We start from the raw sequence: 16,240 nt of genomic DNA, 5'->3' as shown, positions 1-16,240 counted from the left end.
GCTGTGTTACCAACACTAGACAACTGTAAGACTCCAGCCAGTGGAAACTTGCTGGAGTTTTGTGCCTGGATGTCAGCTTACAGCTTTACATAACTGATGGTCTGCTTGGAAGTATCTACCAGTTGTCTGCAAGTAGTAAGTATAACATTTTAGCATTTGATATTTCTTATTTACTTGACAATATACTTAAGAATAAATACACACCTTTAGTTTATTTATTTTTCATTTTAGTACTGAGTATAAGTAGTAGTATAAGAAAACATATAAAAATCCTATACATTCCATCTACTGTCTCTTTTACTCCTTTTTATATACTGTGTGCTTATCTTTTACATATAGGTAGACACAAACACACAAAGACTCTCTGAGCTTGTTTCTAAGTGACATAATTATCATGTATCATGCAAATAAATCCTGACAGTATACTTTACTGGAAACAAATAAACTCCATAATATGGCGAGGTTTTCACAAACGTTTGGCAATATAGCGTATTTTTCCAATGAGTAATCTCACCTGTCGACTGTATGTCGAGATTGTATTGGCCACTATGCGGAACCTTTCATTATCCCACATAGGAAACTGCAGTAAGATATCCCTGTCTACATCTTGGGTAGTTGGTACAACTCGGTAATACTGAGCAATGGCTTGGAACATCATTACAGTAGCCTAGAATATTGAAAAAAACTGTTATGTCAATATATATGGGTGTATAGGCTCTTATTTTATGTATGGAATCAGGAGTGGGAGGATGTTTTCTTAATTAAGCTCATGGAATAATTCAAGCCAGACATTTTTGGCCAGATCACGTGATGGCCCCTTAGGTGGACAGGAAGATAACATATGGATGAGCACAATGAAATTGAATGCCCATTGGAAATCATTCCCACTCCCCACCACCCTTTTTTTCTGTGCCTCTCCACCCCACTCTCCTAGTCCCTCTCCTGTTTTCAGTTACATAAATGCTGATGCTTGGGCAATCATAGTGGACCACTCTTCTATGTCTATGGGCATGTTTACATAGTATTTTTGGGATTATAACTTATAATATGTAAGCTATAATGACCAGCAGAAGCCACCGGTTAGAGGGAGTTTAAAGACTTTGAGGATTTGCTATGGTCTTTTCAGTGTTTTTTAACCTGTGTAACAACAGGACCCGCATTTGACCTTAGTCATTAAGTCGCGACCCAAGCTGCACCACACTGGAAAGCACTGCATTGCGGTACCACTTGTTCCAGTGTGGATGATCAAACTCTGGGCGCGAGATGAATTTGGGGTGCCATTCAAATGAATGAAACCCCAAATCCACTTCCCGCTCCCTACCTTACAAAAGCTGGAGTGCATCCCCAGCCTGAGGTCCAGTGTAGGCTGCTGTGCTGTGACAGAGCTCCATCCATATGTGCATGTGCTGGGAGCCAGAATGTCACGTCACTCCAGCCCAGGCACCTACAGGGACACGCAACACACAAAGGAGCTGTAAGCAATGTATTTATGGATGGAGCTTCCTTGCAGCCATACCCCAAGCCTTGACAATGAACTGACAGTGCTGCACTAGGGGGAGGCTGAGGAACCTCCGACGTAGCGCAGTGGAAGGCATGCGCTAACCCACTGAACATGGGGTTGTGACTCACTTTTGGCTCGCGACCCACCAGTTGAGAACCACAGGTCTATATATAATCAGTCCAAGGTGAGAGCTCCTGCAAAGTACATAAGTCTTTAGAGAGCTACACAGCACATTTATTTTATGGCCCTTACATTCATTCCAATTTTATCCAATAGTATTTTTGTTTTTGTACACATGCTTTCTAATACTGAACGGATTGTTGTGCTGTATGGAAATTATTCCTTGGTGGCAGCTGCCATTGAAGTCATTGATGCAGCTATGAGAACAAAGCACAAATATATGCTTACAACTGGAACAGACTTGCAGAAACCAGAAACATTAGTACTCATCCCTGGCACACTGCTGCTACTTTTAGAAAGGCGACTAGCTCCCATAACATGTTAATCCACACTCTGTATTCCCACATGTTCTGTTCATCTCCTCCCTTTCTTTGTTATTATGGTCCAAGAGAGACAAATGGAAATACACTCACTTGGGTTTGTCCAGTGGTGTCTCCATAAAAATTTTGCTCTGTAAGCCACTGAACAATGCGATCAATGAAATTCAAATGCTTCATGTGTATTAGTGTGAGGAGAGCATAGGATGTAGCCTCAATTGATATAAAGCGGGAGCTGGGGTCATTCCAATAGTTACCTGCAATCAGTCATAAAAGGAAAAAAAAAAAAACAATAGCTGGTGCAAAATTGTTATAGCAGTCTTAGACAAAGCAACGGTTAAATCCACAGGGTCACAGGCAGCAACCTCAGGCCAAGCAAGGATCAAGTCCATGGGGTCACAGATGGTAATCTTAGGCAAAGCAAGGATTAAGTCCACAGGGTCATGGGCAGAAATCCTAGGCAAAGCAAGGGTTTCTTCGATGCCCGGGGTCATGGGTAGCAATCTAAGGCCAAGCATTGCTAGCCCTCCCTCATGTTAGGCTTTCATGGAAACTCATAAAATAACCTTGTTATATGTATCTAAATTAATCAGAGGTGTAAGCTGGTGTCATTCAACCTTCCTGAAGCACTGTGGAACTAATACGCTTTTTTCCCCACTTCCACAATCTGTCACGCCTGTTGAGGATGGAGGGGTGTGGATCGCAACTGCGGAGGCTTCTCAGTCAGTGAAACCCTGGTTTCACTCTCTAATTAACAGAGAGTTAGGGGTTCTTGCATCACAGCCTTATTTTAAACTAAATATGCGGTTTTAGAGTGGGGTTATTGCTTCATAAGCCCTACCCCTGAGCACCTATGTAATAGGGTTATACTGGGTAGCAGGTGGGAGAGGCACACAATAGTATAGCAGTGATCCAGGTTCCAATCAAGTAACAAGCCTAATTGCATTAGTTGGTATCCTATACAGTCTCTACTGAACGTTGTGCAAGTGCACCAAATACTTGCGGTTTTGAGGGTTGATTGGAGGTGGAGAGCTGTGGGTCCTTTTGGTGTCCGGTTCCGGAAGAAGTAGAAGGCAGGAGTAAGCTGGAGGCATTGAAGGGTCCCAGGAGACAGCAGGCGTTCTGGCTCAATAGTGGAACGCCATGCTGTCTCGTCTGGGCGCTTATGTAGGGCTGCAACTGTTTGGGGAGGAGCCGCCGAATGGATCGGCGCACTTCCGCGTTCCAAGGTGGAACACACCCGGCCTTCGAACCCGGAAGTGACAAGCGTGCGTTCCACCGTGGAACGCAGCGGCGGACTCGAGATGCGGCTGGCTCCCTACCATTAAGGTCTACGGCGGTGGCGTTACCCAATCCTAGTTAATAAACAGTATCAGATAAGGGAAGGGTTAGAACCTCTTTAGGGTTTCTATTGCAATTTCTGTAGCCATTTAGTTGATTTCTGAGAGTTGATGAAAGCTGTGATTCTCTCCATCGATGTACAATCTCTGCAGGCACTATTGGCCAACATATCAAATAGGAAATAAAGACAGAAACATCTAAACAGAGAAATAGATTGGAGGGGCTACAATTTATTTCTCCCAGGATAAGCTGGCATTAGAGGTGCCTCCCTCCTCCCTGCCATTTCCGAATGGCAGAAATAATGAATCCGAATAAATTTCCGATAACGAAAATTTTGGATGCATCCACATTTTTTTCCTGAATGAACTTTTATTGTTAAACATAAACTTAAAAAAAAAAAGTGTTGGGTCCCTCTACCCAATTGATACCAGGACCTTTAGGTCTAGTAGGAATGTTAGGGGGTAACCCCCAGTGTAAAAAAAAAAAAAAAAAGGAAAAAAAGTGTTAGGTCCCCCATAAGATTCCAAACTTATGGGGGAACTTGCATGCTCTGGAGCCCTTTGTGTTCATGTTTATACCTAAAACTAAGCATAAAGATATATTTAGGAATTCTTATTATGCCTGCATATCCCATCATCCTATAAAGCCAATGGCCTGCTTTACCATAAATATTGCAATACTGCTCATGATTCAGAATATTAGAACTTCATGTTTCAGAAGAACGATTCACTTGTGGATTAACAGTAGCACATACCTGTGGATGTAGTTATCAGTTTGTCGATGCCCTGAAGTTCTCCAGCTAAGGCCAGAGCATAGGATGTGATAGCCACAGAATATGGATCTTGTAGAGACGGATAGACCATTTTTAAAAATGATGTACACTTTTCAATTGAATAAACACTAGACTGGAGAAAACAAGATATACAGCATAAGAAACATTCAGGAGCCTTGTAAGATAGTTCACCTAATAATTCAGCTAATATTTTAAAGTGACTCAAGTAAAAATTGAGAATATATCCATCCATTTTTGGGCAAAATTTCCCCTATAGGCCGTATGCATTGGGTTATAACGGAAAATGTAACATTATGGTGGTCTATGGAGGTTTGGGTTGAATTTAAATGTTTTCAAGGGCATAACATTGTCAAAAAGTGTTTATTTTTATCTGTGTTTGTCTTTTTTTTTTGGTGTATTTTATTGTTATATTTTTTTCATATTGCATTAAAATATATCTAGAAATTAGGAGACAGCAAAATGTATACTACACTTTAATTTGTTTTTAGGTTCCTATTCAGACTAATTTTTCAGAAAGTAATGTATAGTGCCTCTTCTTTTACAGGACTGGTCTTTCCTTTGCTCGCTCCTGTGAAAGACTACAATCTCAATACAAATTAGTAAACTAAACATGAGATTGTAGTCCATCACAGGAGTGAGCTTGGAGCGGTGCCTACTTTACAACACATACAGGGAAGGAAGGAAGGACAGTGTCAGCACCAATTCAGATGGGTTGAGGATCTACAGCCGTGCGATTTGTTTCATTACGAATTCAAATTTGGATACATTTTCCGAAATTCGTACGTTCGGATGCATAGGAATTTCCGAATGGCAGAAATAACGAATCCAAATGAATTTCCGATAACGAAAATTTTGGATGCATCCAAATTTATTTCCTGAATGAACCGTTATTGTTAAACATGAACTTAAAAAAAAAAAAAATGTGGGGTCCCCCTACCCAATTGATACCAGAACCTTTAGGTCTAGTAGGAATGTTAGGGGGGAACCCCCCCCCAGTGTAAAAAAATAAAATAAAGGGTTAGGTCCCCCATAAGATTCCAAACCAGACCCTTAATCCAAAAAGTGGTCTGGCAGGGCAGGAAAGGAGGGAGGTGACCGAGACCTCCCTCCCCTCCCTGCGCCATACAGGGCCACATGCCCTCAACATGGGGAGGGTGCTTTGCGCAGGGGGTGGGGTCCCGACGCCCAACAAAAGTTCATAAATATGCATCAGAAATTAACGAAAATTCGGATTCATCCCAAACCAAATTGACTTTCGTACCAAATCCTAGACAGTGATATAACGAAAAGTCCCAAAAAAACGAACCGAATTTTTTTGCCAGATTACATGTCTACAGCCGAGCGATACACACATAAGATACATTTTTGTTATTAGTTAAGGTACTTGAATGCATTTTGAAAGTTAAAGGAGAACTATGGGGTTAAGGCTTTTCCCCATAGTTCTCCTTAGGGTAACGGGAGGACACAAACTAGCGTCCTCCCATCACCCTAGGCTCAGTATATAGAGAGCTGTAGCTCGCGGTATACTGAGACGCCGCAGCTGAAGCGGATCCCGACAATTGTGCCGGCATCCGCCCAGCTGCGTGACTGACAGCTGGCTCTGCCTATCTAGAGGCAGAGCCAGCTGTACCCGCCCACTCCCCCGTCCGTTCCACCAGTCAGCACTGGCGGATCGGAGCGGGGAGGGGTGAATCCAGCCCCTCCCCTGTCACGGCAGAGAGCCGTGACAGGATCGAGAGGTGAGCGAACGCCGGTATGTGTTCGCTCACCTCCTGATCTACTGAGCCGACTTGTGACAGTCTCATTGTCACAGGTCGGCTAGAACTATGAGGTGAGTGAAAAACACTCACCTCATAGTTCTCATTTAAACTCTGGAGTTTAGTGTCACTTTAAGAAATAATACAGGAAAATAAAGATAGAATTGGCTGAGGCAAAAGGCAAAAAGAAATCTTGTCTGATCACTTAGACACATGAGCAATACAAAGACTGTGACTTTCCAGAATAGCCGCAAGAACAAAGGCTGTCAGGGTAGATTCCAGTTCATTGCTACTTCGTTTGTTTCCACCCTGGATAAAAAAGAAAACGCAAACAAGACATCGGTAACAGGCAATAAAACAGTCAGCTGATATGTCAGAGTTCAAAAATACCCAGAAAAATTAAGCACATCTGTACGTTTTTATAAGTTTTGCCCTTTTCCTTTCTTCTAATGTCCCCTGAGAACTGTCTTTACATGAACCTGCTCACAATGGGGGTGATTTACTAACCTAAACACACGCACGCACCAGGTGCGTGTGCATTTTTACACAGCAAAACGTATTTATCAACCAAACACGAGCAACGTGTCACATTTCCACGCCGTTATGGCGCGTTTTTATGTATTTACGTACGTCCGCGTCATGTAGCATGCGCCATAGGCTACACGCCGCTCTAATAGCGGCATGCAAGTCTCTAAAAGCATATTTCCACTAATGCTTTATATGGAAAAATCATGCACATGATGCATATATAATGCTGCTTCACAGTTTAGACAAAAATGGTTAGCTCATGCATTTACATTCCTGCATTCATCAACGCAAGCAACACAACGTAGAGCTAATTTACACAACATCACCTTGTAATTCATGCAGGGCTTTGCACAACACACCTGCTGGGTGTGTACACACTACAAAGGTGTCTAGATTCCACCAATAGATCATGCTGGGAAGGAACACACTACAGAGGTGTATACTTGTTCGTGGCGTGTTTATAAGGTTAGTAAATCAACCCCAATGAGTCACTATGTTATATTAAATCACAATCTGTCCCATGGAATTCACACCAAGGAATACACCCTTACACACTTGGATTTGAGCAAAATAATTGTTTCAGTTCTATTTCCTGATGGGTTTTCCTTTGTTTTTGCATAGGGTTGCTCTAGTTTTTTTCCCACAATTCAAAACTATGCATGTAGGCCATCTGACTTCCTTCCAAACCTATAATTATATGACTATGGTAAGGACAGTAGATTGTAAACTTTTGTAGAGATAGACACTGATGGATAAATGTTCTCTGTAAAGCTTTAAGGAATAAGAGTTTATGCCTTATGTTTAACCATACAGCCTTCCAATTACTCCTGTCATCAGAGAAGCCCTGAAATGTAAAATATTGGCCATGGTTCAACCAGGTAGGAAGAGCACCATAGCTTTTAAAGCACATCTAGACTCAATTGCCAAAATCTAATAAAATCTTTAACAGGTTAATGTAATTCCAAAAATATTTTACATTTTTTTTTTAAACCTACAACTTTCATTAACATAATACTGGTGATCCTGCCTTGAAGGTCCTTTCTCAGGCACTTCCTGTTAGAGGTTGACAACTGCTCCCAATTGTGCTTTGTGAAACTGTCACTTGAACAACTGAGGTGGAGACTAGAATCAGCTGTGCTGACATACATTGTGCAAGCATGGCCCACCATGCACAGCTGCATCCATCCTTCCATCCAGTATTCACCCATTCCTCTATCCATGCATTCATTATCCACCTGTACTTCCATCCATCCAACAATCTATCCATTAGCCACTTACTTTTCCATCCATCTATCCACCCATTCATCCATTATCCACCCATTTTTCCATCCATCCATTAACCACCCATACTTCCCTCCATCCATCTATTGTCCACCCATCCTTCCATCCATCGATTATCCACCCATTCTTCCATCCATACATCTATTACCACTACCCCCCCCCCCTCCATTCTTCCATCCGTCTGTTATCCCCCCATTCTTCCATTCATTTATTATCCACCCATTCTTCCATCCATACATCTATTATCCACCCATTCTTCCATCCATCTATTATCCACCCATTCTTCCATCCAAAAATATATTTTATCCCCCCATTCTTCCATCTATCTATTATCCCCCAATGTTTCCATCCATCTCTGTCACAATCTGGATCAGGCTAGGAGTCCAGTAGCTGAAACAGCAGGCAAAGTCATGGTCAGAAAGGCTGGGTTCGGTACCCAAGCAGACGGTAGTAGTATAGGAGCAGGCAGAAACGTAGTCAGAGATCAAGCCAAGTCAGTAGCCAAAGGTATCAGGTATGAAGCAGAAGACGATGAGAGCACAATAATCTAGCAATTTATCCATCCATCTATTATCCCCCCCATTCTTCCATCAATACATCTTTTATCCCCCCATTCTTCCATCCATCTATTATCCACCTATTCTTCCACCATTCATCTATTATTCACACATTCTTCCATCCATCAATCCAATAACGACCCATACTTTCATCCATAAATCTATTATCCACCCATTTTTCTATCCATCTATTATCCACCTATTCTTCCACCCATTCAACTATTATCCACCTATTCTTCCACTCCATTCATCTATTATTCACACGTTCTTCCTTCCATCCATCCATCCATCCATCTATTATCCACCCATTTTTCAATCCATTTATCTATCTATCTATCTATCCATTATCTATCTATCCATCCAATCATGCACTACTTATTATTATACATCTTGTTGACTAAGGGGATGTTAGTTCCTACCATCATTTCCTGATTGGAGACTGGATTAGATTCTTGAAAAGATCCATTGGGCTTCTGTTTATATAGCATCAGCCACTTAACAGAATTACAGATTGCATTTGTCTCAACTTTAGTAACGGTTCCAGCCAAGTTAAATATTTTGACAACATAAGCAGTAAGCCTGTGAGAAATATGTAATAATCAGTTCTGATAACCAGAAAAGAGATATATAGACAGACAGACAGACGGATAGATAGGTAGATAGGTAGATAGGTAGATAGGTAGAACCCTGCTGACAGGGAGACAATACAAGTCAACAATAGCAAAGTATAGATTTTTGGAAATGCCCATGCCTGATTGGTTCTCTTTTGGTCACAGAGGATAAACATACGCCCTGGAATACTTCATTTAATGCAGAAACCAGTGCTATGTGATTGCACGGTGGCCAGTCATGTGACCAAATGCCTGGACATTTTGCCCCCCAATCTTTAAGGGTAGGATCAGTCTTGCCTTCAGCCAGGATCATATAACAGCTGGAGCAGCAGTTCCTGTGGCAGAGCTCAGTATTTTATAGCTTCTGTTACCTTTAGAGTCTTTTAAGGGGTAGGGGTAGGGAACCAGGTTTTTTTTTCTTATTTGACTTTAATTTCTGTTTTAAATTGATAAAATACTTATTTTAATCCTTGAACTGTTATTTTTATTTTAAACAAAGTACAGACCCCAGGTAGATTTCCCTTTGATTTTACCTGTAAGAAAATTACAAGATCAGCAAAATTAGTATATCCCCTTCACCCTAAGTGGAGTGGCTCTATAAATTTAGCGTCACTGGAACTGTAATCAGTCCAGCTGATTTGTAGTTTGTGATAATTTGGTCATTCCTGGGTGTTCTGCTTTTGTCTGCATCTACCTGTAGTGGGATGTGACCCTGACACAGAGTGGGGCAGACAATGGGAGAACATTGGGCGTGTTTAGGCTTCATGACCCAATCACTAGGAGTTTTATGGCCAGTGGTACATGCTGGGGAAGTGCATAAATATTTAGGAATTGTCATGGGCTCAGGGCAGTCTGCCCCCAGGCTTAGTCTGGGGGTGGGATGTACAAGGTTGACTATGCCTCAAGCCTGCAGGAGGCCAGATATTGACCCTGGGGGGTCTAAAACTATCTGGGAAGGAGAATCAGAGGAGACTTATGACTGCTGGAGGTACCAGGAAGGCCGGGATGGCATGGACCTCATGAACACGTGCCCTGGTGCCCTGCGTTTAGAGTACACAGTATCTCCTCACTTCCCAAGACCTGTCTTCCCTATTTTGGACTGCTCCGTAAGTACCAGAGCCAATTTTCCTAGTGCTCCGCTTCCAAGTCAGTGACAGTAACTGTAATAGAAAATGGTTATAAAAACACCATAGCAGTTTATAAAGTTAATGAGGGGTTGTTGCTGAATTACATGGTCATGGAACTCCCTAACTCCTCATATCCTTATAAATGTAGATGGTGGATTATTCTCTATGCTATACTACAGTGCCCCAGAAACACATAAACCATTTATCAATACAGGGATCGAGGTTACTGGTGTTTTACATCGCTCCAGATTCTCCCTACCAGGGGTTCCGTCCTCTCACCTTATTCTACTGGTTTTTATTCTACCGAACTGTTGTAAGTACAGCCTTAGAGCTGCGTGTTTTTACTATTAAATAAAAATTTTACACTATGGAGGCGCTCTCTTTTATTCCTTTTCTCATAGACTGGTGGTCCATCTAATCTGCGGGAGCTGCCTCCATCGTGTTTGCTGTATTTTTACTGCTGGGCTCTTTTTGGATTTGAAGGTGCCGGTATTGTTTTACAGTATACAATAACAGTTAGGAAGGTGAGTACGTAAATAACATACCATGTGCTTGAATGTGTGGTAATCCATTGTCCATAGGAGAAGTCTGATTTGCGGAATGCTAGCTGATTAACAATGCCTTTAAAGAAGGAAGCAAATCCCATGAGTTACAGTACAGTGACATATGCATTTTTCAGCCATGCTACTAAGATTTCCTAAAAAATCCATTACTACTACTAGTATAGCAACTCTCATTGCTATTGGTATATTGATGGATTGTGGAGCTGGTAGCACAGTAAACCAAGGGTCAACCTGTTTAAAAGTGATATTTCATTTACAGGTGTTGTCCATTAAAGTGACACTAAACTTAGGAGGTAAACCTTGAAAATGCATTCTAGGACCTTAACTATTAACAGCAATGTATTTTATTTGTGTATCACTGTAGATTGTTCCCCATGGTCCCAGTGTGTTTTAACGTACCCACCACTCCAAACTTATTTCCATGAAGGACTATACCTGTAATCTCTCATTTAGTTTATTAATTTGTATTGAGATTGTAGTCCATCACAGGAGTGAGCTTAGAGAGGTGACTACTTTACAACACACACAGGGACCATGGGGAACAAAAGTATCCACTCTCCAGAAGGAAGGACAGTGTCAGCACCAATTCAGAGATGATCGGAGGATTTACAGCTGAGTGATACACAAATAAGATACATTTTTGTTAATAGTTAAGGTCCTAGAATGAACTTTCAAGGTTTAACTCCTAAGTTTAGTGTCACTTTAAGTTGGACCACCATATGATTGAATGCATATGGATGAAAGCAGGATCCAAGGCAGAAAAGGCATCAACCTTGGACAATGTGTTGGATGGGGCGCAGCTGGATTGGAGACTCTCCTGCCTCTGCATTGCATAGGCGACTTCTGCTCTGTCCCAATACTGAATACTATTCACAGACACAAGTTTTCTTGGCCCCATTCGTGTGTGAGAAATTTGTGTGGGGGTTACTGAGCAGTATTGTTAGATAACTCGCCCTCCCCTCCTGCCATTGCTTTCCGACAATGCTGAATGAATGGCTGAAAGCACACAGAAGCGGGGTCCTGACAGGCAGTGCACATGGAGTCCGCACAGCCTCTTGATGCCGCCAATCACTGCATATTAAAGCAATCTCATCAGTTACAGCTCCAGAGGTCGACCTCTAAACCACTGACGCCATTAGTCACAATAACTTCTGTCCAGGATGTGAGATAAAACAGGCAGCCATCTTCCTCCTCTCCAGAGCCGTGTGTGCTGTAGAGAGAGCATCGGGAGGACACAAGTGTACACCTCTATGGAAACCATTCATTGGATAATTTTATATATATAATTGCCTCTTTGTTGGCAGTGGGTTCCAAAAAAACATTACAAGCTTTCTGTTACTTCCCAAACTGCTCTACTGTGAAGCATTGAAAGATCAGATTACACACACAGCTGAAAGAGTCTGAAGATGAACACCCCATTACCTCTCACTAATTAGATGGAGGCACATTTTAGTAAGCCAGTTTATGCAACTAGTGCTGGGCTTTCTTTTTAAAAACATCACTTTTAAAAATAATTGTTTAATATGAAAAATAAAAATGAGTTTCCTTTTAAATGTCTGATGCGAGGTCGGATTCTCTGCTAGACATCAGACATTATACCATACGTATGTAAATTACATAAATATGCTTTACCCCTGTGGATAGAGAAAAAGTGAGCCCTGTAAATCATCAGTAAACTTACATAGTAATCAGCTTATGTCTGTTGGGTTTTTTTGTTTCATGTTTTTGCTGTCACTGGATTTTGGCTCACATCACTCAGCCTCTATGATTGGTTTTGGGGTAAAAACAGAAAAAAACCTCCATGGCGCAAGCTTGTCTTTGGGGTTTTTTGTAGGCTTAAATATAATGTGGATCATTAGATTCTCCACCGCTCACTGCATCTGAAAGCTAACTCTAGACAAAGGTGAGCAGCTGTTCCAATAGCTAAATATTGGGTTTGGCCCACAGTCCATGCTACAACACAGAGGCTCTCACCAGATTTGATATGCCGGATGGCTTCATCTCTGCGGTTCCCATTTAATTTTCCCCAATGGTTGGTGGTATCCAAGTACAGAGCCGCAATCAGAGGGGCAGTCAGAGCCGCCATGTTGCTTTCTCCATTTCCTTTTACCTCCTTGATCAGGGAATCCAAGTGGGCTCCATCTATACTTGCTTCCGTCATCTTAATTAACTGAGGAGCTGGATCATTAAAATATAGATACATGTAAATATACTGTACATATAAACTGAAGATGAGAAAATAATATTTTTCCATAATTTGCAAATTACAAACTTTGTTTTTTGAGGATTTCTTACTCCATAATATGAATGATACAAGCTACTATCAAGATTTGCTATTTAAGTCTTCAAAAACTTGAGAATTTAAAAAGAAGCCACTTCACTTCACTTTAAATGGGTAAAGTAAATGTTTCTCTTGATAGGATGCCTCCCATTTCTCGCTTATACTTACCTTCCCTGTGCTCCCCCGAGGTTTAGTATCGGTACAGATATCAAGTATTTGGACGAGTACTCGCCCAAATGCTCCGATACTTACCTCCAATACTGGAACTTCCAGTCAGAGCCAGATCTCCCTCTGACCGGAAGTGCCAAAGGAGCATGGAGCTGGCTTCCTTTCCAATCAGGAAGCCAGGGCGGCAGGTTATGACCCGCCTCCCTGCTTCCTGATTGGCTAGGAAGCCAGCTTCACTTGTTGCTTGGCAGCCTGGCTTCCTAACCAATCATACAGCTGGGTGGCAGGTCATGACCCGCTTGGCTTCCTGATTGGCTGGGAAGCCAGTTTCACTTGCTGCTAGGCAGCCTGGCTTTTTGACCAATCAGAAGGCCGGGAGGTGGATCATAATGTGCTGCTCAGCATTCTGATTGGCTAGGAAGCCTGGCTTTCTGACTAATTAGGAAGGCGGGCAGCACCTCATGACTCATCGCGCGGCTTCCTGATTGGTATCAGATATGCCTGCAGATCCCCACAACCACTGGCCAGGGTTGTGGAGAAGAGGCCCTTGGTATGAACTGGGGTAACGCAAGCTGTTTTTTTTTTTTCGCATTTAAAAACAACCTAACTCCATCCAAATAGATTCAAATAGATCCGAACAAATGTTCATTCGTAATTATGGTTTAACTTGTTTTTATTGTTTAACCAAAATTACAGCGAAAATTCAGAAAGACCCAAATCTAAATAATGAAACAAATTGACTTTCAGGCCTGAATCCCGAAAGAACAAAAAATACGAGCCGAAACAAATTTTTGGCTTGCTTACATGTTTAAAAGGGAATCTACCAAGATAGGACTATTGGCCTAAAGTCAATGTACAAGGTCTAGATCTCCCTATGGAGAGTGCATGAGAAAAGCTGGATGTTCCTTAGATGTCTTTCCTCATGGAAGCACCAAGACTATGGGGCTGATTTACGAAGCCCAACACGCACACGCGCAGGCTCCGCGCGCGTTTTAATCCGCAAAAATGCATTTACCATAGCAGCTTCAGTGATCTGTCTGTTTAGAGCTACCTGCAGCTTTCTACGCCCATTTGTTCTGCACCCTGGCAACAGTGCCTTGTGCATATATCCCCACCCTGCTCACGGTCCCTCTTGCACGTTTATTGCGCCGCATTTACCAGGCACTAGCTGTATGTACATGTGCATCATATGCTATGTGTGTGCATGATGATGCATACTAAACATTTCATTTTGACACTCTGCACTCAGTTCTGGTAAGAATGTTAGGAACGACCCAGTTGAGATCCCCAAAAAAGTGTGTGTGGGGGTTCCCCCCCAAATCCATACCAGACCCTTTAGGTCTGGTAGGAATGTTAAGTGGCCATGAATCACGCTTCTGCGCCAAGCGCGCATGCGCGCACAGTCGGCGTGTTTTTGCATGGCGTGTTTATGTGCTTAGTAAATCAACCCCTATATCTCATTCACACAGAAGATCTACAGAGATTCTGATATGCTGACTGTATGATATAAAATGTTACTGATATAAGAACTAGGGCAGTGGAATACAAATAAAGATACAGACTGGAAGGGGTGAGGTGCGCACTTTTTGCAACAAGGAACAAAAAACTGTAAAGAGAACTTAAAGGAGATGTGTTTAAGCACACTTCCTCCTGAACTTAACCAGATAGCCAAGCTGTATATAAAAAAATAACATAAAGGATTGCTTACCTTGAATTGTGAAAAATGTATCAATTAATGCTTCATGGTTTATGTTGTCTTCAGAATCCGGTGCTGTAATTTTTTCGACCTGAACCCCGTCTGTAGAAGAATTCAACAATTTAGTCTGAGTTTCGTACAATACAAATTAGCTATGTGTTGTGTCATCACTTGGACCTAGAGGTCTAGACCTCCTTATAGAGAGTCCATGAGGAAAATTGGATGTTCCTCAGATGTCTTTCCTCAAGGAAGCACCAAGGCCATCGTCTGAACTCTGCGTTACTTACCACTCAGACTACAAGCCATACACTGTGACGCAATACCTACTTTATTGACCACGACTTTGGGTGCTTTTTTTTTTCTTGACACCTTTAGAGCATGCATATCTTGGTGACTCTTAATTATGCAAAAATTAAATCAAAGCCTTGGTTGTGAGAGAGGGGGTACTGGATTCCTTAGAAAATGTTTTTTTATACATAGTTTGCGAGTGAACTTATTCATGGAGATGTAGGTGTCAAACTTGCTAAGGGGCTTATTAGGTGCATATTTAAGGCCCTTGTCAAGCACCAACAGCTCTTCTTTACTAAGGATTGTAGAACTCAAATTAATAATACCTTCCCCTAAAACCTCTTTCTTTTTCCTGTGTTGTCGACCTGATCTACATCCCCTCTTTCTTCCATATTCATTCTGTCTCTTTGTGGTGCCTCTCGTTGCCAGTCCCGTTGGAACCGGGGTTTCCTCCCTAAAAAACCCCTATCTCTGTTGGCATCATCTTGGTTCAATGGGGTAAAACGATTACGTGTAGGAATTTCAAAATCAGAATCTCTGTAAATATGGGAAGTCCAATTATTTTGCATCTCATAATCTGGGTCCCATCTATTACTTCTCCCCCTTCCCCCCTGACTCCATGTTGCTCGTGAGGGGTATCGGTTCCAACCTCTTCTCTGACCTCCCCTTGGGGCCAATGGAAAGAAACTATTTTTGGTTCGATGACAAGTTCTACACACAAAGGACTGGTGTGGCTATGGGGGCTAAATTTGCCCCCAGTGTGGCAAATTGCTTTATGTGGAAGTGGAAGAAGGAGACAATCTTAGACAATAAACCCAGGGAATTGTTTATCCTAAATCCAACTAATACTACTTCAGGAAATGCACTATCCCATCCTACATGAGCAAACACTATGCCATCCTAAATCATATCCATCCTACATGAGAAAGCACCATCCCCATTCCAAATCACATACATTCACATTCTATATGATAAAACACCTTCCCCACCCTAAATCACAACCATCCTACATGAGGAAATGCCATCCTATCCTAAATAACACCCATCGTACATGAGCAAACATTATCCCATCCTAAATCACATCTATACTACAAGAGAAAACAACATTACCTTGCCAAATCACACACATTCTATATGATAAAAAAACAACACCTTCTGCATCCTAAATCACATCCATCTTGCATGAGGAAACCCCATCCTATCCTAAATCACACACATTCTACATGATGAAGCAGTACCCCATACTAAATT

General features: G+C 41.9%; 2 protein-coding genes across 2 annotated transcripts in view; both read right to left on the bottom strand.

Moving 5' to 3' along the window:
* The window catches only part of LOC108791480 (cobra venom factor-like), an 8,753-nt gene extending 4,548 nt beyond the window's left edge, over nt 1-4,205 (bottom strand). Inside the window, exons 1-3 of the mRNA XM_018561983.1 lie at nt 4,094-4,205; nt 2,095-2,255; nt 515-667 (exon numbers count right to left, since the gene is read on the bottom strand). Of these exons, the coding sequence (XP_018417485.1) occupies nt 515-667; nt 2,095-2,255; nt 4,094-4,202 (423 nt within the window). The 5' untranslated portion in view covers nt 4,203-4,205. The remainder of the gene's footprint in view (nt 1-514; nt 668-2,094; nt 2,256-4,093) is intronic.
* A 1,885-nt stretch (nt 4,206-6,090) lies between these two features.
* On the bottom strand, nt 6,091-12,729 carry LOC108791478 (complement C3 alpha chain-like). Its single transcript, XM_018561982.1, has 4 exons — nt 12,531-12,729; nt 10,539-10,614; nt 8,675-8,834; nt 6,091-6,198 (listed from the first exon to the last, which is right to left on the bottom strand). Exons 1-4 carry the CDS (start codon nt 12,715-12,717, stop codon nt 6,091-6,093), a joined length of 531 nt encoding a protein of 176 aa, XP_018417484.1. The 5' UTR covers nt 12,718-12,729.
* Between the last annotated feature and the right edge of the window lie 3,511 nt (nt 12,730-16,240).

The sequence above is a fragment of the Nanorana parkeri genome, unplaced genomic scaffold, assembly GCF_000935625.1.
Source record: "Nanorana parkeri isolate BGI_ZX_2015 unplaced genomic scaffold, ASM93562v1 scaffold554, whole genome shotgun sequence".
In the NCBI taxonomy this organism is placed as follows: Eukaryota; Metazoa; Chordata; class Amphibia; order Anura; family Dicroglossidae; genus Nanorana; species Nanorana parkeri.
Note: the sequence above shows the minus strand (reverse complement) of the source record. Positions and strands in the feature narration are given on the sequence as shown.